At 36.7% G+C, this 27,862-nt stretch overlaps 1 protein-coding gene across 1 annotated transcript; it reads left to right on the top strand.

Moving 5' to 3' along the window:
- The first annotated feature begins 266 nt into the window (after positions 1 to 266).
- LOC107723941 (hepatocyte growth factor-like) lies at positions 267 to 27,620 on the top strand. Its single transcript, XM_016532672.1, has 18 exons — positions 267 to 490; positions 3,469 to 3,625; positions 4,169 to 4,281; positions 6,097 to 6,211; positions 8,419 to 8,561; positions 9,877 to 9,997; positions 12,520 to 12,638; positions 14,595 to 14,760; positions 15,897 to 16,030; positions 18,445 to 18,538; positions 20,092 to 20,228; positions 22,311 to 22,343; positions 22,519 to 22,624; positions 24,851 to 24,925; positions 25,639 to 25,788; positions 25,894 to 26,000; positions 26,521 to 26,663; positions 27,298 to 27,620. Exons 1-18 carry the CDS (start codon positions 442 to 444, stop codon positions 27,478 to 27,480), a joined length of 2,145 nt encoding a protein of 714 aa, XP_016388158.1. The 5' UTR covers positions 267 to 441; the 3' UTR covers positions 27,481 to 27,620.
- The last annotated feature ends 242 nt before the right edge of the window (positions 27,621 to 27,862 follow it).

Below are 27,862 nucleotides of genomic sequence, written 5' to 3'. Positions count from 1 at the left end.
ACAACTTTCCTCGCGAACACCCTCAGGGAGGTTAGTCAGCATCACACAGCTGTGTTGACATCTCCTCAACACTTTCCATCCGCTCCAATAAATTAGACAGGCAACAAATATAAACAATTTGCATTGATTTTACTTCCCGGATCGGTTCAACAGCCTCGGTGTCTATCAGGAAATGCGATAATATTATGTGGAGGAATGGACAGTGGCGAGGCGACTTTAAATGGGCTGAGGGAAAGGGGAGGGAGCGCGTGAGGTAGAGTCTCTCAGCTCGCGCTCATCTTCAGTCAGTTCACTGCGCGCTCGCTCACTGTCCGCGAGAGTCAGCTGCAGCCACTTAGAGACTATCTCTGACAAACAGCCTTATTCAAAGGAGGAAAACGCCAAGACTTCTGACATCTCTTGTGTATTTTGGGGGGGTCAAATACAACTATCCAAAGCGACATGTGGATTTACAAAATTTTGCTCTGTGTGGCCGTTTTGGTTTACTCAGGTAAGTTTTTTCCTTCAGTCAGAGAAAGCGTCTTACTGGGTCTCATGTATAATATTTTACAGTAATAACTGTATTATGTTTTACAGCAATAGCAATAACTGTAATTCATGGTTTTAGGGCGGAAACTGAGGTTACCATGGTTAATTTTTGTAAATTTTGTAATTTTTGTTCTGGAGATGCCCAACACTGTCTCTGCTCGAGTTTACATGATTCTGTTCATGGGTCATTCCTGTTGGTGCCTTTTGGGATTTGAAAAATTAACAAAGTATCTTTGTTTCATGAAAGTAACACATTCAAGTTTTTCAAAGTCATCATACAGATTATGTTCACTGACTTATATCTACTAAGTAATAAAACATTTTAAACAAATTAATGCTGAGTCTGCTGACACAAATGTCCACCCTGCAATGGACAAATAAATAACAGCATAATAGACTTCTAATGTAAACTTTGTTTTACAAGCTATTATTTGATAAAACATTAATAATATATAATTAAAATGTGTTTATTTCCTCAAAATCACTGTTTACTTATAAGATAAAGATTATTTACAATATGCATATATCTAATAACTGTGGATAACATTATGTAAATATGTCAATTTTTACTGGATTATCATTGAGTATATGTATAGGATATTTAAAGTCTGCATGAAATCCAAATAAACTCTGTTTACATTGTTAGCACACATTACTAGCCTTGGGGTGAACAATTATATGTGCAATTAAATCTACAAAAATAAAAAATAAAAATTCTTTGTAATCTTTAGTCAAAATCTGAAATTTGCTTGACATGGCATTCCTTCTCTCATGATGTCAGTTTGACGGCTTGGACTGAACATCCTTAACAACTTCCCTCCTCCAATCTTTAGTCTGTTGCGAGCTATATATAGTGAGGAGGTGTGCTAAAATCAGGCCCCGCCTTCTTTTTTATTATTCAATATTCTTATTTTACTGTGAAGTACAACACAATATAAAAAAAATTTAAATAAAATAAATCAGTTGCAACTTCAAGTTCACACAGACTTTAAAGTTTCTTTATGTTTCTTCTTTTGTATAGTTTTTTTCCCACCAATAAAAGTACAGTAGTTCCTAAAGAAGCCAAGTCACATCTCTGCAAACACAGACAAGCAAAGTGAAACAAACAGTAAACATGTTGTTGGACTATATATCAGCAATATTGGAACATCCCTCAGCCAATCAAATTTGAAGACCAGTGCTAACTATACATTATTTTTTCATCTTTATTAATCTCATAAATTTCAATTGTTTAATTTTTCAGCTATTGAAATACATTGGACATGCCATCAAATTGTAGTTCTTGACTCAAATTACACATGTATCAAAAGCGTCACAGTTCCCAAACATTGTATGAAGTTTCACTACGGAAAACTTCACAGATGTTGACATTCATGGTGAGTGGGCTGTTTCTTTGCAAAACATCTGGATAAATGCGTCACCGACAGTGTGCATGGAGCCGAAGGGAGAGATGAAGTGTTGGAGTGTGGCACTATGAAACCCTTCTTTTGAAATCAAAACCGCTTTATTGCACAGAGCCTATTAACTATTCTGTGTTTAGTCATTTCGTTTCTAATCTGCAGTACTTCTGTGACATTGAAGGATCATGTAGCTCGTTGGTTGCGCAAAGTTTAGAACAGCTTAGTTTTTATTGATTTTATAGTAATACATTCTGTATAATGGGGCGTAAAAACCTTTGTTCAGACATATTGAGCCAAGGAGATGTTTAGAAAACCTTTCTAACCTATCTAACCTCGGTGCTTGTTGTTCTGTTCAGACTTACGTTCTAATAATATTCAGAGTTAGTCAAGAGCTGGAGTCTTTTCAAAGAGCATGACTGTTGGCTTTGGGTCAGTTTTAGAGCTTAGACGGGGTGTAATGTTCCTTGGTTGGTCTACTATCAGAATTTAGGGCTTGTTTCACACACACAAAACATGCCTGATCTCACAATGTGGTTTGTGGCTGTGAAATTGGTGCTTTCTAACCATGTGCTTGACAGATAACTCAATTCTTATGACTGCAGCTGGCATGGATGGGCTCTGGTGTTGATTTGAGATGGTTTGGTGCTGCACACAAGGATCAGCCCCAGATTTCTTCGGCCTTCAGAATTCTCTCCACCACCTCACCAAAGCAGACCGTGATTGATGCCTTTGCATCCTGCTATACACATAAAGCTAATTTATTGCTCCACTGCCTTTAATAGCAAATGATTTTTTCTCCTTACTGTTACAACTCAATAAGGTTATGATCCAATAGGTATTCTACCCACCCCATAACTGACTAGTCGATTTGTGACCTTACTAGTAGTAAGTTGTTGCGCAACTAGGGTCTTCATGCTGTGTTTCATTTGAAGGGGGAATTTTAGCATGTTAACAGTCAGCCTGGCAAAACTGACTAAAAGTTTAGTCTAACCAGGACAGAGGGTTTCCTTAAAGGGATAGATTGCCCAAAAATGAAGACTGCACCATCATTTACTCACCCTCACGTCTTTCCAAATATCGATGACGTTCTTTCTTCTATGGAACTCAAAAGAGGATATTTGGAAAATATGTGTTTATTCTTTTTTTGTCTACACAAGGAAAGTCACGAAATGTTTTTCAAAATATCTTGTGTTCAGCAGAAGAAAGAAATGCATGCTGCTTTAAAACGACGTGAGGGTGATTAAATGATAAAATGATAATATATTAATTTAACACAGACTAGTTATGTGTAGACATCCAACTGTCTAGTCGATTATGAAAATGTGTAGTTTTGCACATCCTTATTGTGATCTAAACGGGTTGTTGAAATACAATTTCATCATCTTAGTTAAGCTCCATATTTAATATTCTGTTTTATAGCCTCTCTCATGAGGCTTATAACCAGCCTTTACTGATTAAGAGAAAGAAAATCACGTGCCATCTGTCATGAAACACGTTTGGGCGCTTCTCTCTGTTCTAACACGTGTGTTCTGTGTGGCAGAAACAAAGAGGCATGCCCTGCAAGACTACCAGAAGACTGATGCCGTGCACTTGGTCACGCCACCTGATGTGTCCTACATGTCCAAAGGCCGCAAGATGAGTATGGGAAAGTGTGCACGTCGCTGTAGCCGCAACAGGAAGCTCCAGTTCACCTGCAGGTACAGAGGTCTACAAAGGTTAAAGCACAAAGACACTCCACCTTACACGTAATCATAAACAGCTGAAGTGTGTCTAAATAAAAGGAGCACACTCCCAGTTTGCTCTTGGAAACTGGCTGATTTGAAATAGAATTGGATTAGCTAATTGTGTACAGCACAGTGTGAGAGGAAGCAGCTGTTATCTGTTTCACCAGTGGAAATCGAAAATCAGCAGTCCAAGTATTTCCTATTTTGATGTGTCAGGTCGATGACCTCTGGTTACTTCTGCATAGAAAGAAAATGCAGCTCTTAGTAGATAGAAATTGCATGAGGTTGCATGACATTTGACCTTTAGCTCTTGCAATGCTTTATTTTTTGAGGCATCACCTGACTTCAAAATATAAAAATCTGACAACAATAGCTATTTTATGCTTTGCTTTACATGATAAGAGTATCTACTGAAGACATTAAGTGATGACATTAAATCTCTTTTGTCACCATCCTCTTGTTTTTGTATGCTTAACATTATTTAATATGATTAACATGTGCTATATATATTTGCAGAGCATTCAACTTTGATCAGAAAACTGCAAAGTGTCATTTACTCTCCTATGACAGCCTCACCGTCGGTGTCCGTATGGAGAATAACTTCAACTTTGATCTATATGAGAAGAAAGGTAAAAAACCTGCTTTATTTCCACAGGGTTTTACTTTCTTTAGGCCAGAGACCATATCTAATCGGGATGCACGAGACATCGTTGTCCATATCAACATCTACCAATATCAGTGTCTTATACAATTATCTAATTAAGCCAATATTAGAAGCATACACATTTTTTTCCAATTCAAGCACTACTATTTTTCTACACCAGGTTTCAAAAGTATGAAACCATTAGCAATCTTATTACTGTGTAATATCTTAATCCTATGTGTACATTTTGTGTTGTTGTTGTTGTTGCAGAATGTAAAATCATAGATTTGGCTTTAGTTGAAATTCCGAAACAGTATAGATTTCTGATATCATCCATCATATCAGGATTTTTTTTAATGCTTATAACTGATATTGCACCTAAATGTCTATACTGGTGCATGATTTGTTTTTAAACCCTTTTAAATCTCAAAGACATCTAGAGTTAAGCTTATGCTGGCATAATCTTCCACTGATGGGTTTCATAATATGAAGAGCTGTTCTCAAACATTAGCCAAGTACTGGACTCTTAAGGATTAATTAAGTTTCAGTGTGAATAAATGTGAGATCAGTGTCCATGTGATGATTACACACTCATGCAAACACACACTCGTTCTATCGATCCACCACCAGGATAAGGATGACACAGCAAAATGACTTTCACTCTAAGTCACTGGAAGTAAATACCCCACTGTTTGTCCCTGCTATTTCTAACAGTACTGCAGATTTTCTGAAGTCTAAAACTATTGATGTTCTTAAGACTTGACATTTATCAAATGTTTATACAGACCCAGAAACACAAAGATCAGGCAGGGATTTCTGTTGACTTTGCTTGTCTGTATGTATTACTGCTGACAACAAAGTGCAACAGTGACATTTAGAGACTTTTAGCGACCTTGGTTGAAAACTTTGTGTTCAGTAAAAAAAAAAAAATTTTATTCAGCCAGTGCACATCAAGTTGATCAAAAGTGACAGTAAAGGCATTTAAAATATTTCAAATGCACCAATTCAGCATACAGCATTAGAATGGTTTTTGAAGGATTATTTAACACTGAATACTAGAGTAAAATTTTAAAAAATTAGCTTTGCCATCACAGATGTATAAATAAATAATAAATAAATATGTTAAAACAGAAAACAGTTCTTTTTAATTGTGATAATATTTCACAATATTATTACTGTTTTTACTGTATTTTAGGTTAAATAAATTAAACCTTGGTGAACATAAGATACTTCTTTGAAAAACATTAAATAATCTTCCCAGCGGACACCTTGATTTCAATTTGATGTCAAATATTAGCCAAGGCTTGATCAAGATGCTGTAACATCATTTTAAATTTAGTTTGGATGGCAATTTCTTCCAGTGGTAATTGGGTGAAAATAAGTAGTTAATTCCACACTGAAATTTGTTTAATGTACTGTATATGTAGGCCAGTATTTTTGATGTTCAATTTACATCAAATCGACGTCATGTCAAGTTTTTGATGTCAGATTGATTTGCATATTTCACCTGCCTTTTGGCGTCAATTTTGATGTCAATATGATGTCTTTTCAACATCAGTTGCCCACTGGGTTACCAACACCACACTTTGGTTAAATATTTCAGAATATAGTTTTAAAATCACTGACTTCAGAAACTACAAAAGGTGTATGAGTGCATGATAGGTTTGTTATATATATATATATATATATATATATATATCACAAAAAAATCTATTTAGTGGGTTTTATAGTTTCAGAATCTGACTTTTGCACATAAATATTATGTAACCTAAGGTGTGTCTGAATGTGTGTTGTCCTTTAGACTTCATGAGAGAATGCATCATTGGCAATGGACTCAACTACAAAGGAAAGAGATCGGTGACCAAGAGTGGAGCCCAGTGCCAACTCTGGAATTCCAAAACACCGCATGAACACAAGTAAGTGCTTACTCATCCTCTTTAACTCCCATTCTTGGTTTGGTCTCTCTCTCTCTCTCTCTCTCTCTCTCTCTCTCTTTGGGCAATTAAACTCAATTACCTACTATGTGCATTTTTGTGGCTATCAAAAGTCTTGTGGAGTGTAGATAGCTGTTAACATCTCCTTGGTATGTTTCAGTTTATTTATTTATGCACATATTACGCTATTAGATAGCTAATGGCAAAACAGACTCTGTGAGTCGTAAAAATCCCCATTAGTCTCTAATGATGATGAATGTGCAGTTTTATGCATGTTGTCTCACTGGCTTTGATTCGTTAGAGGGTTCTCGCTGAGTCTAAGTGTGACAGTCAGTGCAACTCGACGATTCTCAGAAGTGGAGCGCCGATGGAGACAATTAGGTCAATGACAGGAACGGCAATGAGCGGCCAGCACATTTTCAAACAATTGCTTCCATTTTTGCATGACCAAAAATAGACGTTTGTTTACAATTATGCCTATGCATAAATACTTCAGGGCAAGTTTACCCCAAAATATACATTTTTGTATACACTTACATCTAAAAATAAACACCAAGAAGCCATATGAAGCCTGGAACAGATGTCATGTTTAGAGGATTTGAGGGTTTGTGCATAAGTGGAAGTTTGACAGAAAGCAGCACAAAGCTAAGATAAGATACCTAATGCAGAACACGTCTTTGAGTTCATTACGGCTACAGGAATTCGTTAGGGACACCACATGGTGCTTCGATTTACTTCCTGTACTGCAAGTCGATACGATAAATCTGCCCTATTTGTTGGCCTTTACAGAAGTTTTATGCACTTTTCTTAAATCCTGAAAATGTAATTACCTTTCAGAGACCTTGAACCCTTACCACCAACTTTCCCGATCTAGATATTTCCCTCTCTCTCTCTCCTCTTTTTTCTTCAACTATTTTTATCTCTCTAATAGACATCAGTTCAGTTGTAAAGCCAGCTTTTGATATGCTTGCCTCTGAAACATCACAGGCATGCTTTATCGGCTCAAAAAAAACAATGGATCTGAACGTTCTGAAATACCACACAGGCCTGTAGGTCAGCTAATTTGTCACAGATTGCATTTTTATCTGTATTCATCAATCATCATGAACTTGGTTGATTTGTGTTGTGAATGCCAGAGGCAATTACACAAACGATAATTACCTTTTGGCTTAATGCAATGATTTATTAATGGTTTACAAATATTTGCATGGCAAGGGTAAAAGACTTTTTGAAACTCTTTGCATTAGCGGCATCTCAGAGTTTTACCATAAACAAATAGTACATAAAAAAATAGGTTTTAAATGATGTAGATAAATATTCCAGTCATAATTGTGGCCTGTATTGGTCTATATGGGATGGGTCATCCCATCATGGTGGTCACCATGTCACATATACTAACTCCTAACTTTATTGCGATAACCCATTAATTTGAGAAGATTTTGGTTTCAGAATAAATGGATTATTAGATGAAAGATAAATGTGTAGTTCTGTAATGGCATTGGTAGCCAAAAACATTTGTTTTTGTGTGATGCTGCTTTCATAACATTCAAATAGCCAAAGTAAAATGCTAATAAAACAACAATGCTCATAATGAGCGTACTCTAACTCAAGCACTGTGCAGTTTTTGACCTTGTCTGACCAAAGGCTTTACACTACCCCATTCACTTGCCAAAATCATTATTTAACTACATTCATTTGTTGTTTTAAGATTCAACCTTTGTACTTTTTCCATAAGTAATAAGAAAAAAATGAAGATGCAACAATTTCCCCAGAGCCACATGCATGCTAAGCTCTTGCATCACAATGAAATGCAGAGTAGCAGCTGTGTTCTGAATCTGATGTTAAAGATATTGTTAGTCATGCCACTCTTATTAATATATATAAGTTATTGAGATCTCCTGTTGTACTTGGCTGGAAGTGACAACTGTGTTATATGACATCCAGTTAAATTTGTGATTCTTAGTTCAGTTGTAGTATCAGATGTTATTGTAATAAAAAGACAAAAAAGCTAATAATTGCAAAGGATTGCTAACATCAATAAAAGAGAATTAAACCTCACTCTGCAGCTAAAAATGTCAAGTAATGTGTCAAAGAGTAACAGTATGTTGTTCAAGAAATTTGGAGCAATTTTGCTTGTGTATGATTCACAAACATCACTTCTGTTTCATGTTTTCTTCTCACTCCATTAGTTTCTTACCCCTGAGGCACAAGCACAGAGATCTACGGGAGAATTTATGTCGTAATCCAGACAACACCACAACAGGTCCTTGGTGCTTTACCACAGACCCCAAAATAAGGCACCAGGACTGCAGCATCCCACAATGCTCGGAAGGTGAGTCCAATACCAGCAAACTTTTGTATTTTATTGTTCACAGTATGCTCTTTTATAGCTTTTAATTGTTTTTTTAGATATTTGTACTAAAATTAGTACAACTGACTGTTGACATAATGTAAGAATATAGAGCTATGAAATGAATGTCAGTATTATTAAGATCATTTGGTCTTTAAGATATGAATTACTGAAATTTGAAAATCATTGAAAATTTCAAATTTAAATCTCTGACATTTAATGGTAAACAGTTTCTTGGCAAAACTGAGCATGCTTTTTCACTGGGAGATTTCAAAAGTCTCCATTTGTTCTCAGTTGACTGTTTTGGAGAAACAATTTTGATGTTAAAACGATCTCACTTGTGATATCTCTTTTTTAAGCTGTTTAATATGAGCACTTGGTTTGCATTGATTTTCAGTCCTTTAAAAACACATTTTTTATGTGAATTGTTCATTTATTAGATTCAAGACTTTATCTATTGATGGAGAATGAAAGCGCTTGATTGTTGGGGTGACTGGAGATTTTCGTTAATAGGAGATCACATTGAGTCGCATGCATAAAAAGGGGTTTTCTGCAGAGATAGCGATCAGGCCAACAAATAGATCCTCTTGTCTATTCGAAGAGTTGCATGATGAAATATGGCTGGGAGGGTTTGTTAATAAATTAGTTTCCCATAATCAAAAACGCACACAAACACAAGGAAGGAAAATCATGCTTTCATGAGAGTGGCTGACATTAACATCTGTTTCTACTACAGCAATCTGTGTACTACTGTGTGTACTGTACAACTAATTACACGATTTAGAGAGATGACTCTAGCTGAGGTGACCCCCATCTGCTGTGATATTTGGTTTGATCCTACAGTGACTAAGCTCTTTACTAAGTACTGTAATAATTGCATGTTGCTTTAACCTTTGATCGTACAAAATCTTTTAGAAGCTGCAACGTACATTTGGGGTTAAAAGCAAGGCCTAATGGGTGGTACGTCTGCCTAGTAAATTGAAGCATCAGATGATTTATTTTTAGACAATCTGAGGGTCACATGTGGCTCCGTAATTGCTTGTCTTCTTGATAAATGCGATTACAATCCCTGCAGTCATTAATCGTTAGTGATTAGTCTATGCGTAACAAACATGTGCACTAATTTACTTCCAGGATTCGGCCACAGTTGCAGTCGTCTAACCGTTTAACATGACAGCCAAGGTTGAACTCTGTTGAACTTGAGTCATCCTCTACAAGCATGCTAATGTCGCTCAGCTGGACTCTTTTGGACCTTGTCCTGGTTAAAATTCTTACCAGCCATGTTCCTTATCCATAGTGGAATGTATGACGTGTAATGGAGAAAGTTACCGTGGACCATTGGACCACACGGAGAGCGGCCGGGAATGCCAGCGCTGGGACCTTGATGAACCACATAAACACCTTTTCCACCTTAAAAGGTATGAGACCTACCAGAAAATGCAAACAGTAAGGGACAACTTCAGTCAGACTGACTTCAAGTTAGGATTTTCAATCAATTTGAGAGGCTTGGCCAATATGGCATACTTAGAAAAATGCAAATCTCTTTCGTTCGCCTGTTGGGTACTACTGATGATATCTAAAATCATGCGGCTTGTTGCAAAAAGGTGTGCAGTTATTTTTCTAAGTGATGAAAGTTATGGTTTTGCACCTGGAAGACACAAAATCCATAGACTTACATTAAAAGGATAGTTTACCTAAAAATGAAAATCATGTCATCATTTACTCGCCCTCAAGTTGTTCCAAACCTGTATGAGTTTCTATCTTCTGTGGAACACAAAAGAAGATATTTTGAAGAATGTTGGTCACCAAACACTTTCTGGTCCCCATTAACTGTCATAGCATTTTTTTTCCCGTACTTTGGAAGTCAATGGAGACCAACAACTGTTTGTTTGCCCACATTCTTCAAAATATATTTTTTGTGTGTTCAGCAGATGAAAGAAATTCATAAAGGTTTGGAACAACATGAGGTTGAGTAAACAAAATCATTTTCATTTTTGGTGAACTATCCCTTTAAAGAGGAACCTGAGACTAATCTAAAATATTATAGGAACTTTGGGGGTGGCCTGATTTGAGTTGAGACCCAGAAACCTTCTAGAACTCCCTAGCAACTACATAGCGACAAACTAACAACCAATCAGAACATGTTAGCAAGCCCATAGCAATGCTGGAAACCCTGAAATCCACCCAAAACACTTGCGTGAGTTTTGCATGGCAAACATCACTCACATTTTCTTCAGATGTTAAGATGATTAAGTTTCAAAGAAAGTATCAGATATCATTTGAAAAACTGGTCAGTGCTTTGATTATGCTTTGCTAAAGAAAGCTGGGGTCATGAGTGGATCATTGGCCTCATGTCATTTAACATTAATTGTGGAAAACAACTCTTGCTTTAATGTGTCTGAAATCACAATGTGTGCAGGCATCTTAAAGTGATGGCCAACAGCAGTCCTGAAAAATTACACTTTGTTTTGGAAAACATCATCTGTTTTGTTCATGTTGGACAAAAATATGTTTTAAAGTTCCTTGCACACCTTTACTTAATTACACACCTACTCTGTGGAGAATAGCAACTGAAAGAGTTGACCACATCGCTACCTGATGTACATGCACTTTCCATTCAATGGCATTTTCGTTTGGCATAACCTTTCCAGTGGCCCAGTTACATCTTTAGTTCTGGGAAACAACAATATCGTTAATCTTGAAATAAATGTCCGTTTGTTTTGAATACTCTCCCTTAAGAGTCTCTAAACACACAAAGTCTATTTTTTTTTAATATGTCAGATTGCATACATGGTAAATGCTTTTGAATTTAGCCTAATCCGGAATGGCATTTGTGAGCAACTTTTAAAAATATTCGAAAAATCAATATAGTTTTTTCCCACTTGACCTCATGGGAACTGTGTCATGCCCCCGTTTGATATAAATCACTAAATCAAATGACTGCTTTGTGTGAACCTACCAAAGAGGCAAATTGTCTATGATGTCTTCAAGCAACCATAAAAACCCTTTGAATATTACAAGACAGAAGCTCTTCACCCTTTACATGACGAGTGTGCCACAAAAAGTCTCAGATTATAGACAAAGTTAGTGTAAATACAACATTAAAACCAATTCAATCAATCGAATAGTTATTTAAGATTGACTTTAATTTATCTAAAAATGTATTTAATAGGAAAAAATATAGGAAATGAGCATGCAGAATTACATACTGGGCATCAGCCAATATACACTACTGTTTAAATATTTAATTAATATTGTAAAATATTTTTACAATTAAAAATAATTGTTTTCTGTTTGCTTTTAACATACATCACCATGTGATGCTTCTTGACACATCATCAGTGTACTGATGATATATACTACTATTCCAAATTTAGTAATATTGGAAAACTAAAAATTGAAAAAAAAAAGGTTACACTTTATTTCGATAGTCCACTTTAGACATTCTATTAACTATAAGTAACTTTGTAACTACATGTCAACTACATGTCAACTAATTCTCATTAATTTGCAACTACATGTCTACTAACTCTCAGAGTAGACTGTTAGGGTAGGTTTAGGGTTAGTAGAATAAGTTGACAAAGAAAGTGTTAGAAGATATTAAGCAGACAATCTACTAATACTCTACTAACTGATAGTTGACATGTAGTTGCAAAGTTACCTACTGTTAATAGAATGTCTAAAGTGGACTATCGAAATAAAGTGTTACCAAAAAAAAAAGTGACCTGTATAACTATGAGTCTTTACATATGCAGAGTGATGAGCTTCTGTCTTGTGCGCTTTACCTAAGAGGTCCTGTTGTACCAGTAGCAGAGAGCATGTTGTGTATTTTCTGGAGGTTATTCGAATTTTATCCCGCCTATAAATCAAAGTTTCCGTAGAACCAGGATAGTTGATATGTGGCGTGTTAAGTGTGTTCGTTTTGCCCTTCCTATGACAGATACCCCGATAAAGGTCTAAAGGACAACTACTGCAGGAACCCAGACGGGCGCCAGAGACCCTGGTGTTTCACCACCGATCCGAGCACTCCATGGGAGTACTGTAACATCAAACAGTGCGGTGAGTGTGCGCGTCTGCATCTTATGTGTAAGATGAAGAGACAGAGAGAAGAACAAAAAGAAGCCAGAGAGAAAGAGAATGAAAAGAGGCAGAGTTTGCCAAATTTACAACTTCCTCTTCCTGTAGCCCTGGCTCCCCTTTCGTTTGGGACCCTCACAGGAATGTTGTTTGTAACTGGGAGAAGAGAGAGAGGAGGGTCCACCTATAAAACTCTCTCTCCTCTCTTTCTCTTTCCTCAGCTCTTGCCCCGTCTTTTCAGTACTGTGCCTCCTTGTTTATTTTCCCTCATCAGTGCAGTAGAGCATTGCCTTATCTGCATGAGAGAAATGTGCTTGAGTTTCAAGTGCTATGTAAACCTTCCACGCTAAAGACAAAACACGCATGTGGGTTTCAAACCCCCAGTTCGCTCGAACACACAAGCGCCCAAAAACCTATTATTATAATGACACCCTCACCCCTCCTCCTCCTCGCGCTGCCTCCGTTTATTTTCATTAGCGAGGTGACGGCATGTTGGTTGAAGTGGGAAGCGAAGCATAAACTCAGGCGTCCGACGATCGCGCTCTTCACCATTCTAGACCTAGCCATGGGGGTTGCATTTGTATTTCAGAGCTATTTGGCAAGTCCATGTCGTAACCTTGAGCAAACTCCTGTGATGGATTCTCAAAGATCACTGTCTTGGGAGGAACTTTTCACCACGCTCTTTCCTGTTTGGCAGAACGTCGCTTCTTTTCAAACACCTCAGCATCTCAATAAGCAGCTAAACGGAGTTTAGCTATGTATGTCACTCGTTTTTCACCTGTGGAAACCATCATAGGTGCATCTGCTTTAACAAGAAGTGGCTTTCGTCCACTTGCAGAAGGAACATCATACTTAACAAGACTATTTGATACTCTATAAAGCTAAACATGCTCTTAAAAGATACAATACTGCTCTGCAGTAAACACAGTAAGAAAAAGTGCCTCAATGCTTCCACTTGCTTGACCGCAAAAATTGCTAACCTAACATTGTACGAACATAATCCCAACTAACAGAGAATGTTCTCTCAAAGGTATGAATAGACATTGTTCCAGTAATGTTAATAGAATGGTTGTTCAAATCTTATCTGGTCTTTAATAACGTTAAAAAGTTAGCACAAATTATTATACATCATTTATACATCATTCATGGAACGTTCTTTTTTTCCTGAAATGTTTTATTTGGATGTTCGTCTAGCATTTTTTAAATGTTACTCTATTGTTACTACTTTACTAGTTTCAAAACGTTTTCAAAATGTTCAGAAATGTTCAACATTCAAAAAGTCATGTTCCCCGTTTCCTTATTGTTTTTGCAGACCTTCGCATAAACATGAAAAAAAAAACGGTTTTAAAACATTAAAAAAATTTGACATTCTGAGAACATTCAGAAACAACGTTAATTTAAAACGTTAACATTTTTGTTAGCTGGGATAACATTGCATACGCTGGGATCCACTGTAGATCTCTTCAAATTCTCAGTGTATTGGATGCATTTGAGAGTTTGATTTTGGGTTTTATTAGCATGACTTGGCCTATATCCCCATACTGCTAGCCTCATTAGCAGACTGAAGCACTAGCAGTTTATTGGAGGTAAACATAATAACTGTCTCCAATGAGCGTAATTTATTGCAATGAGATTCATGGGCAAAAACAATATATATCTGTTGTGCACTCATAAAACGCTTACGTTTTGCCCTAAAAAAAGCTCTGTAGGCTACTGTTTTAGCATTTGTCACAGACTTAGTGACTGCTTTGACTCATTCAGGAAGCATCTCTCTCTGTTAAGCAGGATAAAGCTGTTGTTATTCCTCCCTCAGGCAGCGCAGTCTTACAGTTAACAGTGAATCTATGATTCAGCACTCATCATGCCTAAGGAGTGATATTATGCTTCATTCTCTCACTCTCTTTGTCTTTCTGTTTATGTTTTTCGCTGTTTACTCAGATTCAGACAACGGCGGTGGCATTGACAACACAACAACTTGTTTCCGTGGACGTGGAGAGGGTTATCGTGGAACGGTTGGCATCACCCCCGAGGGAGTGACCTGTCAGAGATGGGATGCCCAGTTTCCCCATCGACACTCTTATACTCCACAGAATTACCGTTGCAAGTAAGAAAATGCTCCTAAAACATATGCATTAAGCATTGATGTATAGTTCAAATATTGACTGGACTTTCTTGCGTCATGCACATGTAAAGCCTTTTTACTGATTTACATAATATCATAGGAAGTTTTGCATGGGCAAGCACAGTCAAAAAATAAACTAAAATGAACATGCAAAATAAAATATTCAATACTGACTGATAAATATTCATTATCAACCTAAATACAAAAATTACAGAAATTATTTTTATATATGTAAGTAACCAGTTCTGACGCACAGTTCCCCATCGACACTCTTATATTGCAAAAGCGTCTTTGGTGTTTCCATGTTTTCTACAAAACAAAACCGGAAATCGAGGGGTTATGACGTCATTGGCAGGCGACACAATGACACCATGGACACGGTTTGTGTCACTAGTTAAAATTGCTTATTCAAGTCAGCAAAATATATAACACTGTTTTAGTGGTTTTTGGATATTTTAATAAAAAAATCTTACATATTGTGCCTTTAAGTGTTGATGTTTATTGATGTCGACTGAACTTCCTTGCTTTATGCACATGCACAGCCAAACTTTGATGGTCTTTTTATTGAAAGACTAAAACATTTAGTACATTTAGGCATCACAACAGATGAAAAATGATAAAAATGGGTGAAACAATTCCATGAACATACCTTTAAATGAGGAACCCGACTCAAATCTAAGGAACAAAATGAAAGTTTTGCTTGGACAAACACAGCTAACAAATGAAATAAAATAAAAATTAAATTAAATTTTAAGATGAACATGCAAAATAAAATTTCCAGTATCGACTGATAAATATCCAGTGTCAAATGAAATACAACAAAAATCAGAAATTGTTTTTATACTGTATATGTAAACAGTTCTGATATATTGCGCAAAAATACATATGTTGACCAGGTATGCTGGTTCCATTCTGTCATCACTAGGAAAATCTAACCTAAATGTTTCTTCTCCCAGACTGTTATCTGTCATCATACAAGTTTATATTTAAAAAAAAACTGCAGATAATTCTTCAAAACCTGTAGTTTTTAATATCAGTCTCAGTCTGTTCAGCATATGCTCTGTAACACTAGATGTGTGATGTGTATATATGATTAAATGTACGCATCTGCGCTGCAGGGATCTCCGGGAGAACTACTGTAGGAATCCTGATGGTCGACATCTCCCATGGTGCTTCACGACTGACCCCAATGTACCTGTGGCATTCTGCACCAACATCCCTCGCTGTGGCATTACACTATCTGACCCTAAAGGTAAGAGTCATTCACATTATTCATTCAAAAGTTTGGCATTCCTGTTGCATGTTACCAGCATTACATTTTCCATTCTCATTCACACAGATATGCATGAACACAGACCTTGAAATTTTTTTTAACCATTTAGACCTCATTGCTCTTCATAAGAACTCAAATTTATTACAGCATATGTTCTTAAATAACGGTAAAACAATATATATATATACACCACTTTTTTCATGTCATCAGTGTCTGTTTGTTGCACACAGTCAGGCATTGGGAAATACACTATCTTACACAAGGCTACTGTGTTTTGAATTCAGTGAAGCTACCATGGAAAGGCATTGCCTTATTGGTAGCCTATGTTCAAGAGTGTCACGTGTTCTCAACCATATTTGTCATGCACAAGATCACATTGTTGTACTTTTTTTTCAGGCCATGAACTCTTACAGACTAATCTGAGCTCAGGGACATTAATATACAGATAATTCTATGTAAAATATCAGCATCCTTGATTTTTAGAAAATCCAGGGAGAAATTTAGACTGAGACTGTACTGTTTTATTGAAATCCAAGGCATATTGATACTTTTGAATGCATTTGAACATTTCAGTGCACACTGAAATTAATTGTTTCAAATATTAATCATCTGGTCAAAGCACTGTGGCAGCTGTAGCTTATTGGTAGAGCATTTCAAGCCATGCCCTTGTCCGGAGACATTCAACCCTCATGAAGTTCTGCCACATGTCTGACCCTGGCTTTGCCTCCTCTCCATCTAGATGTGTATTTCTGTACTGCGAGCGAAAATTCCAGTACGCCAGGCGAGTTTACAGACAGCGATCATAAAACTTATTACACTTATTTGCTTTTCAGAAACATGTTTATAATCTACTGACTTGAGCTTGTTTTCCATGATGTTATGGCTGGCGTTCTTCCAACTGTGTTTCTCTGGCTGGGTAAAAAAAGAAGACTATAACTTTTGAAGTAGTTCCTTCTTTGCATATCAAAACGACCCTCAAAAAACTTCCTTGACTTTGTTCTTATTAATCCTCCCCAGCAAGACATAATATCTAAATAATTGCTTTTCATGATGCTCAAGAATGTCGTAGCTCTTTCTCCCTTCTTTTCACTGTCTTTCATTTGCTCTTTCTTGGCTGTCTTGGCATCGGTATACGGTGGTCCCTGTAGTCCGATCTCCACGGCCACTAATGGGGGCTGTTTGAAACATGTGCAGGGAGCAGGAGCCGCAGTGTGGGAATGAGACAGCATGAGTCAAGCATTAATCACTGCTGACAGCTTCGTGTGACTGGCAGGGCCCAGGAGACACTTCAGAGAAGGACTCGCACAAGCGCTGATGTTAAGATCGATTTAGCCGGTGTTCCAATTGAGGCCGTTGGGATGATCGTTCGACTATTGTGGTGCACTGGGAGCCCTGCTGTGTTTCCATAAGCAGTGTGTTTCCACAAACCTGCTGTGTTTCTTTAAGCACTTCGACTTGCAGAGTTTGATAATAATGTTGAGGCATTTAGGTTAACAGCATTGATTAAAAGCAAAGTTCTCACTGGGATCATTAAAACATCTATATTTAATCATGCTGCATTGCATTCATCTTTCACTTTGTGCATATTGTGCATATATTTAGAAGTTGCCAAGCATATTATTGCTTAGTGAGTTCGGAAAACTTGAACTTTGGCACAATAATTTTTATCAAAAGCGCACCTAAAAAGCCTTATAAACTGTAGGTTTTATTTTTCTGTATGTAATTGATTTATCCTATTTGTTTATGACATATTTTGTGTATTTACCTTTTTTCCTCTTTTGCCATGAAAATAGCCTTCTGCCGTGGCATAAAAACAACTGATTGAATATACTTTGGTGTAAAATAAAATAAAATAAAATAATAAAGAATTTTATTAAAATGAAATTAAAATTAGACATGATGCCTTGGCAGCTAACTGAAATAAATAAGTTAAAGTACTAAAATTACAAAAACTAAAATGTAAATTCATCAAAAAATCATTTAAAGCTAAATTGAAATAAAAAAATAATAATAAAAATGACAGAATAGCATTAAAAAATTACTAAAACTAAAATTCTAAAGGAAACTGAAGATTTAATATTCAAAATATTAATAAATACTATAATAGTATATAAAAAATACTAAACACAGGCAGCTGGTTGAGGAAAAGTGTGATATTAATTTCTAAGCAATTTTATGTAGAGTTTTTGCCTGAAAAATGGTAAAATTTAATTTTAATGAGGGACCAGACCCATATCTACGTAAGTAAAAAAGTAACAAAATATCATAGTGAGTTTTGCATCGGCAAGCACACTCACAAAAAATTTTGTTGTTTACTATTATTGCACAACCCCTTTATAATATCTGCTTTAGTTTGAAAATATAATGTTTTTTGTCTGGCTATGTTGTTTCAGAGTGTTATACGGGCATTGGTGACACATACAATGGAAAACGGGCAAAAACACGCTCTGGCATCCCTTGTGCTCCATGGAAAGACCACAGTGAAAGGTAAGAGCTGTCCATCCATGTCTACACTGCAAAATAAATGTCTGTGTGTATTAATTTCAGAGTAAATATTAGATTTTTTAAATCACTTGAGCTTAAAACTGAATAAATAGCATGCACAGATTCAGAGACAAGAAATTTTCCATAGTCTAGTATTAAGCAGAACCATCATTTATATCGGTACAGCGCATAGATTCAGTCATGGACATTCACTCAGTTTCCATGGAAACCAAACTAGGTCCACATCTTGCTATGCAGGATCTCAAGGACAATCCCATGATGCCTTTGTGCCGCTTTGCAAGGTGAACAAACTCCATTTAGTCATTAGGTTCAAGGGTTAATCACAGCAAGTTGTCGTTAAATTGATGAGAGTGAATAAATGGGACAGATGCATTGTGAAATATCTCATGTTTTTTCAAATATATGTAAGCAGATGGAGCTATCAAATATGCATTCACAGTTACTTACAGCCATACTGGAGTGTTAAATAGCAAGGTTTTATATTTGTTCCTGCCAGGTGTGGTCTATTTCCTCTAATGCAGTTATGGTTTTGCCTGTGTTTAATGTGCATTGGCACATTATCAGTGAGCGTGCGTGTGTAAGTCTCAGAGGAGTCGAGCAATCGTTTCCGCAAAAGGTCTGTGTTGTTTCTGCCATCCACACTCACCCTGAGATGTGTGGCGTTAAATAACTTCCCTGTTTTATGAACAAGTTCCAGGTCAAAGGTCGACCTTTCCAGAACCCCGCCAGCTCATTGATGCAAAGCTCAGGGAATGTCAGGTTGCGTTTGTCTTCGTTGAGAAAATAAGACCCTCACGGTTTTCTGAGAAAGAAAAACACGTTTTAGTGCAGGACCCCCATTCTGAAGAGCTCTAATTGATGGTAAACATGGAGCAGTTGGAGTGACTCAATTCCCTAAAAATTGCAGGCAGGCCAACCCAGCTGGAACGGGATTCTTTAGAGCCACCATCTGACCCCTTTCCTCGCCCTAACCCTTCTCCATGAACACATCAAAGCCAATCAGCTGCTTTATTTGGCCCGCAGCCTGTGAGCTGCCACGGCCGGGTTGCAAAGGTCACTGTTGGACGGGCATTAGGCGTAGATTGTTTACATTGTATGAACCCTAGAGTAGCACGGCAAGACAATCATTGGTGTCATGCATGTGCTCTTCATTGTAGCACTTTTGGTCTCTGGTGAACGTTTGGAGAATTGTAGCATCTGTGGATCTTCCTGAATCTGAGTGATAATGTGGAAAAGCTTGGGGAAACATGTCATGAGTAATGCACAAGCTAAATACTTCACCTTGCCTCCTGAGAGGAGCTCCACACAGCTGGGGCTTAAGATGAACTTTTGAGAAGAAGATGTTTTTTGGACTCTTCTCCTAAATGGATTTAGATGTATTGTTTTGTTACAAACACTGGATTGACTGTTTGATTCGTGTTAAACGACCCTGAATTTGCCTGAATGATGCACCTGTTTTGAATGTTTATATTAATATGTTAATTTTCACTCTGCACATCTTCTGTTGTAATGATGAGATTTGTTTTTGTTCTCAGTAATGAAAGAGATGTGGACTTGCTGATGGGTGAACAGGCGGGGAACTTCTGCAGAAACCCAGACAAGGACAAACATGGCCCGTGGTGTTATACCAACAGCTCATCCATCCCCTGGGATTACTGCTCTCTCAAACCCTGTGAGTGAGCAGCATGTTGTCTGTGCTAACATTACAACCTGATTGAGACCTTTGGGTTCACTAAAAATGCTGCTTGAAACATGAAGAGTCTAACACAAGCTGAGGAATATGGGGCTAATGTAAACCACTGAACCCAAAAAGTGAAATGCTAAAAAAATATTGCCTAAAATAGAATACAATTCTGTATTTTATTCATTTGGAATGAACTATGTCACCATACAATAACCAGAGGTGCATAGTTAGATCAGAACATAAAAGTATAAAAAAGAAACCATAAAAAGTGTAAAAGGCTACATTTTGAAAATCAAATTGATATATTTTGCTGCAAAGTTGCAAGTTATCGTAATGTAAGTTATTTGTTTAAAATGGTTACTTTTATTAAATTAGTTGAACCAGTTTGTGTCTGAAATGCAGCTGAACAATTAGTTTAGAACCATTGTGAATTAAAACCACCAATGTCTCAATCAGTCAGACAACGAATTCACTTGTTTGATTGTGGTAAAAATAAAAAAGTCTCTTATGAGAAAGAAAATTATTTTATTTGCTTTATTTGATTCAAATTAACTGTTTTTTTTTTTTTTATAAAATTGTAAAATATAATTTATTCCTGTGATGGCAAAGCTGAATTTTCTGTAGCCATTACTTAAGTCTTCAGTATCTTTAGAAATCATTCTAATATGCTGATTTGATGCTCAAGAAACATTTCTTATCATTATTAATGTTGAAAACTATGAAAGCCTGTTTCCGCTACTAAATAAAAAAAAAATTATCTCACAATTCTGACTTTTTTTCTTGCAATTACGAGTTTACATCTTGCAATTCTGACTTTTTTTTCTTGCAATTGCGAGTTTACATCTTACAATTGTGAGTTATAAAGTCAGAATAGCAAGATGTAAAGTCAGAATTGTGGGATATAAACTCGCAATTGCGAGAAATAAAGTCAGAAATGCAAGATATAAACTTGCAATTCTGACTTTTTTTCTCAGAATTTTGAGATATAAACTCGCAATTGCGAGTTATAAAGTCCAGTTCTGAGGAGAAAAAAGACTGATATGTTTATAGAATTGCGAATTGATATGCAGTTGTGAGAAAAAAAACTCAGAATTGGCAGTTATATCTCTCAATTTTGACTTAACTCGCAATAGCACGTTTATATCACGCAATTCTGAGAAAAAGTAAGATTGCGAGATGTAAACGTTTTATTCAGTGGCAGAAACAGGCTTCCATAGAAAACAGATGTGTTGCTTAATATTTTCAGAATTCTTTGATGAATAGAAATTTTTAAAACATTTCTTTATTTAAAATACAAATCTTTTCTTTAACATTATAAATGTCTTTACTGCCACTTTTGATCACTTTAATATGTTCTTGCTGATAAATGTATTCGTTTCTTTAAAAAAAACAAAATTTAAAAAAAACCTTTGACCCCAACCTTTTAAACAGTTAAGAACTCGGTCACTCAATTGTTCGTAGCATTTAACAGCTCTCACACACTTGTGTTGGAAGTTTTATACTTATGTACAAGTAATGTCACTAACTTTCATTTGAGCCCATCTATCCTTACTTATATTAAAGCATGACTGTTGATTTCTTTATACATTACAGACAATAACCATATTTTTGACCATTATGTACCCACATATGTTTTTCTGTTGACTTGCACTCTCATCATTGACACCGCAGACTTGTGTTGAGCATGTAGACCATGTGTTACGAATCTACATACGGCACATCAATCACTCACACACACATGTGCACACTTTCTACAGAGGTTTCAGTTTAATTAAAGAGTGTAAAGTCCAGGTGGCTCAGACTGTCAGCACTCCCTCTGTCTCTGTCACACACACACACACACACACACACACACACACTTGCATGTATAAGTTAAGCTTCAGTGCTGCGCAGGTCTAACTGGTCCCACATGCTGGACCAAGACTAGTCCTATGCTAAAGACCTCACACACTTTCACTCAAATTATACTCTAAACAGCCATCACTGGTGACCACATCTTTTTTTCATTTCTCATGCCTATTCATTGCATAGAACAAAAATAAGCTTTATTTCCTTTTCCTTCCTTTTTAGGTGAGCCCTCACATAACAGTCTACCACAAAAAGGTAATCATGTCTTTCAAGTGTTGTTAAACTGTGCAGATTTCCAGCTGATATTCTTTTGCTTCAGATTACATTAGAAAGATTATTTCAAAAACACATTTGTGAATTTGTGTGTTTTTCTGTGTTCTGATAAACTTCTATGTCACCTCTCATTTTGTCTTTTCGCTTCTCTTTACAGATGAGGGTACAAAGACCTCATGTTTTGTTCACAAGCAGGTGAGAATCGTCGGTGGTGGGCCTGTCCGGATTAAAGAAGGCAGCTGGATGGTCAGCATACAGAGAGGGTAAGCAATTTGCAAAATATGTAGATAACATTGTTAAATAATATCATTAACAAACATTATTTGTGGTGCACTAAGAATTGGTAACTCAAGACTTACCCATGTGTATTTATTGAAAGGTGAAGAATTACCAGTATGTAATTTTAGTAAGACTTCATTGACTATAAAGCATATTTATTTGGAATTTCCTGCTTTAAATAGTCAGATTTAGTTTTAGTCAGAAATGTCATTAATGGACAGTTTTTAAAATGACTTTGGTTACACTTTATTTCGATAGTCCACTTTAGACATTCTATTAACTATAAGTAACTTTGTAACTACATGTCAACCTTTGTTTGCTGTGGAGTCAAGACATTTGCAAATATGATTAAAAGATGAATATGAGACAAAACTACAGAATGTCACATTTTATTATTAGCTGTTTCAACACATACATGTTTTACCAAATTAAAAGCACTTTTAGAGTTCATCCCACTATTTTAATGTGAGCATAAGTATTGGGACAGATGAACTTAAAGCAGATGTACAGTAAAAGATTAAAAGCTATTATTTTGTTGCAGATCCCTTGCGTGCAATCAGAGCAGTGAGTCTGCGACCCATAGACATCACCAGACTCTTGGTCTCATCCTTTGAAATGCTTTTCCCAGCCTTTAATGCAGCCAATTCCAACTGTTGCTTGTTTTGAATGTCTAAAGTGGACTATCGAAATAAAGTGTTACCATGACTTTTTATTATTATTTTATTACTTTTTATTAGTTATTATTTATTTATTAAACATTTTAGATTTGTAAGTAAATATATCAAGCAAAAAGGGCTTATATAATTGTATATAATTAATTTATACATTAATTTATATAATAAATTATATATAATTAATTTTTTTTTGCCCTGATAAACTCCTTGACTGAACTGGCAGGGTGTTTTGTGTCATTGTCCTGATACAACGTGAAGCACTTTCTGATGAGTCTGGTGGCATTTTCTTGAATATTGGTAGCCAAGATGGATTTGTACCCTTCCAAATTCATTCTGCTGCTGTCATCATACATTAAGTCATCATTAAAATTGAGAGGGCCATGCATGCCCATGCCATGACACCACCTCCACCATGCTTTACAGATGAGGTTGTATCCTGGGGATCATTTGCAGTTCCCTTTTTCTCCACACTTTAGCTTTCCCATCACTTAGAGAAAGGTTCATCTTTGTCTCATCTGTCCATAAAACTCTGTTCCAAAACTCTTGCCTTTCTATTTTTGGTGCTGGTCAGAGGTTTGCATCTTGCTGTGTAGCATCTGTGATTCTGTGTCAAAGTCTCCTGCGGAGAGTAGATTGTCAGAGCATCACCCCAGCTTTCTGGAGGTTGTTGGTGATTTTACAGACATGTATTTTAGGGTTCATTTTCACAGCTTTTATGATTTGTCTGTCATCAACTGCTGTTGTTTTTCTCAGGCGATCAGGTCGTTGTTGGCTGCTGATGTCTCCGGTGGTCTCCAAACTCTTGATTTCTCCATGCCCTTTGTTTTTGCTATAGCTCTAATTGACTTCCTCTTTCCTTTTAGCATCCAAATTGCTTGCTTTTCTCTCAGAGTCAGCTCCCTTGTCTTCATCCTGGTTTGTGTGTGTCTTCGAATTCAAGACTCAGAATGCAGAAGCAATGGCTATAACTGATACGACACATTCCCTGCTTTTAATATCTGAAGAATTAATGCAACAGGACACATCTGATCAGTCAGAAAGACCTGTGAGGCAACTGTTCCAATACTTATGCTCACATCAGATAGTGGGATGAACTCTAAACGTGCTGATCTTCTTAGCTGGTAAAACATTTATGTGTTGAAACCCAATAATAAAATGTGACATTCTGTAGTTTTGCCTAATATTAATCTTTTAATCATATTTACAGATTTCTTGACTCCACAGCAAAAAGAGCAATTTTGTCTTTACTGTTCCAGTAAGAGTTAAGTTACAGTAATTTTACAGGGTGTTTGCGTTTCCCAAATCTTTGTATCCACTTTCTTTATATCAAGCAAGAAGTATACACATTGTCTGTTTTCCTAAAAAGCAAATCGCAGGCAGATTGACTGTAAAATTCCCTCCAAATAAAGTGCAGTTGTCCATGAAGTCAGTGTTCAGACAGCTCCTCAGAAGTAAAGCCCTGCGCTGTCATGTTTTATAATGTGAGAGAGTCATGTTGGAGATGCATCACTGTCTCATGTCTCTCGGTCTCTTCAGGAGCACTCACTGGTGCGGAGGTTCTCTGGTCAGGGAGGAGTGGGTGCTGACAGACAGACAGTGCTTCTCGTCATGGTAATTATCTCCAGCCTTGCTGCACAGTCACCGTCGTGCCCTGGCCGTGACCTCTGGATTCTCAGGGTCACAGGGTCAGTGATCAGCGGGCTTCCATGATTTGTCTTGAGCATGTAACCCAACAAATCAAAGCTGCAGATGTTTTAGAACATGCATCTTATAGCATGAAACATCCGTATATCTACATATCCACAAAAAGAATATAGAGGTCATATCACGGGGAATCAAATTTAGCTTGAACTTTTGAGATAAGAAGATTCATTTTACTACAAAATCATACTGTAACATCCTTCCTAGTCTAAAAATAATACCATTTTAAGACCATTTGTAAAATCAAAGCTGCGAAAACCATTTATTCTGAAATTTTTAATTGCAAAGAGGCTGAAAAATTTATTTTGTACTTGTAAACATGTTACTAGCCAATGGCGATTCAATTGCCAAGGTGTTCGTAGAGGGCTGAGTTTTCTAGTATATCTGATGCACCTCATTATAAAAAGCTGTTGGCATGAAAGACATAGAAAATGTCCCATTTAATGTTAAGGATCAGAGAAAATGGTCATACAAAACTAAATTCATGGCAGAGCATTGAAGTCGACTAGTCGATTAGTCGGTGCAACCCCTAGCACACACACACACAAATTAATTTATAATTTATTAATAATTTATGCCCAAAACATGAAATCATACTTTTATGATATGCTTTTCCCCCCTAGTGTGCCTGACCTATCAGAGTACAGAGTTTGGCTTGGTATATCCCATTTGAACGAGTCGGGTGAAAATGACTTCCACAGACAGGAGAGGAGAATCTCGCAAGTCATCTGTGGCCCGGAAGGCTCTAGTCTCGCTCTGCTCCGACTGACTCAGTAAGAACTGACGATTAATCAATATGTATATTATTAATATATTCCATCTCTGATCTTATTCCTTTGTTGTTGATGAAATGACCTCTCTGTTCCTCTTTCACACAGACCTGCACTCCCAAGAGAGCATGTCAGAATTATTCAGCTGCCTGTGGCGGACTGCAGCATTCAGGAGGACACCATATGCTCTGTGTACGGCTGGGGTGAGACCAAAGGTGGGTTCAACTTAAGAGCCAGTCTTCAGAGACTCCCCACCACCTGACTGCTTTACAGGCACACAACATTGCTGTCTTGCTTCCAGCCTAACACAACAACCACCCAGTGTCTTCAATTGACCATAAAGTTTGGTTCTTATGATTAGGATGAATCCATTACCCAAACTTGTGTGTACACCAAGCTTGTGTGTACACCAAGGAACAGCACTAGAATACATTGTAAAAATGGAAGCAGGGTAGGAAATTAACCAGGGCTTGGGGGAAAAAAGTCACAAAAATGCTCCAAATATTTAAAATGTGAGAGCAAAAAAAAAGTTCTAGTTTTGTTGTGAGGCAACATTAACAAACAGCTTCCAAAATAATTGATGTTGATGATGAAATTATTTTGGAAGCTTTTTGCGGTTTGGAACTACATAGCGTAACATTGTGAAAGCAGGAGGGAAAGCACACAAATCTGAGTTCATATTCAAGTAAATGTGCCAAATATAGTCTCTAATAGAGTGTTTTCTGGCTTTCTCAGGCACTGGACATGAGGGAACATTGAAAAGAGTTAATCTGCCAATAGTGAGCAATGAACGATGCCAGCAGCTTCACAAAGGGACAATTCCGATCACCAGTTCAGAACTGTGTGCTGGTGGCAGGAGAGATGAAGGAGTGTGCGAGGTGAGTTTATTCACTAGATTTACTCTCTGCATGAGCTACCATTCAAAAGTTTGGGGTCAGTAAGTGTTTTATTTTTATTCTTTTGGTCAGAAATGAATGATTTTAATGCAATAATGCATTACATTGCCAGTAGAGACTTCTGCATTGTTTTAAATATATCTATTCAAAATAAAAATGATTCTTTTGCATGTTCTATTAATCAAAGAATCCTACACAAAAAGTATATTGGTTTTATGCACACACAAAAAAAAGGCAACAAAATGGTTATAAACATCTAATAAGAAGAAATGTGACTTTTTATTTATTTTTTTCATGTGGCACTAAAGACTGGAGTAGTGATGTTGAAAATTCAGCTTTGTCATTACAGAAATATTTTTTTCCTATATTACATTTGAAAATATATTAAAATAGAAAACATGTTTGATCAAATAAATGAAGCTTTGGTGAGACTTCTTCCAAAAATCTTCCGACCTCAAACTTTTGAATGGTTGAATGGCTACTTATTTAAATCGCTGACATATTGAGACAAATGCAATCTTATTTTCTAACTGAAACACATTATAATGGTTTTGGTTGCACTTTTACCTTTGTTATACCTTTTACCTTTTGTTTTTTGTATTTTTCATGCTCACAGAAAGACTATGGCGGCCCTCTAGTATGCCAAGAGAGTAACAGTAAAGTCATTGTCGGCGTGAGCATAAACGGCAGAGGATGTGCCCGACACAACCGACCGGCCATTTTCGTGAACGTGGCCTTCTATACTGGATGGATTCATAAAGTATTCAGAAATTATCCAAACTCAGAACTAAACAACTGATGGAGAATAAGCAGGCTTGAACATACGATTTGAGAACAAAAATTCAGAATCTCCATAAATCCGACAGGTTATTTCTTGATTTAAGGGTCACCTGAACAGCTCTTGTTGAAAAAGTTCTTGAGAACTTTCCCAGCTTGGCCAAGAAACATATATTCAGAAACTACTCAAAGAGCTAGAACTGCGGCTGAAACTGTTGCTCTGAATTCAAGCAATTTGTTCACCTAATAATGCCAGAACCGCAGAGCAAGGCGCTGGGAGACAAAGTCTCTAAAGGCTAAATTTGCAACTAGCCATACGGAAAGATAAAGACTACTGGACCGTGCGGACGAGCAGCCAGAATCTGTTTCAAGAATCAATAGCAATTCCTGGCCACCAACCAAAA

The sequence above is a fragment of the Sinocyclocheilus rhinocerous genome, unplaced genomic scaffold (assembly GCF_001515625.1).
Source record: "Sinocyclocheilus rhinocerous isolate Xijiao unplaced genomic scaffold, SAMN03320098_v1.1 scaffold2049, whole genome shotgun sequence".
NCBI lineage: Eukaryota > Metazoa > Chordata > Actinopteri > Cypriniformes > Cyprinidae > Sinocyclocheilus > Sinocyclocheilus rhinocerous.
Note: the sequence above shows the minus strand (reverse complement) of the source record. Positions and strands in the feature narration are given on the sequence as shown.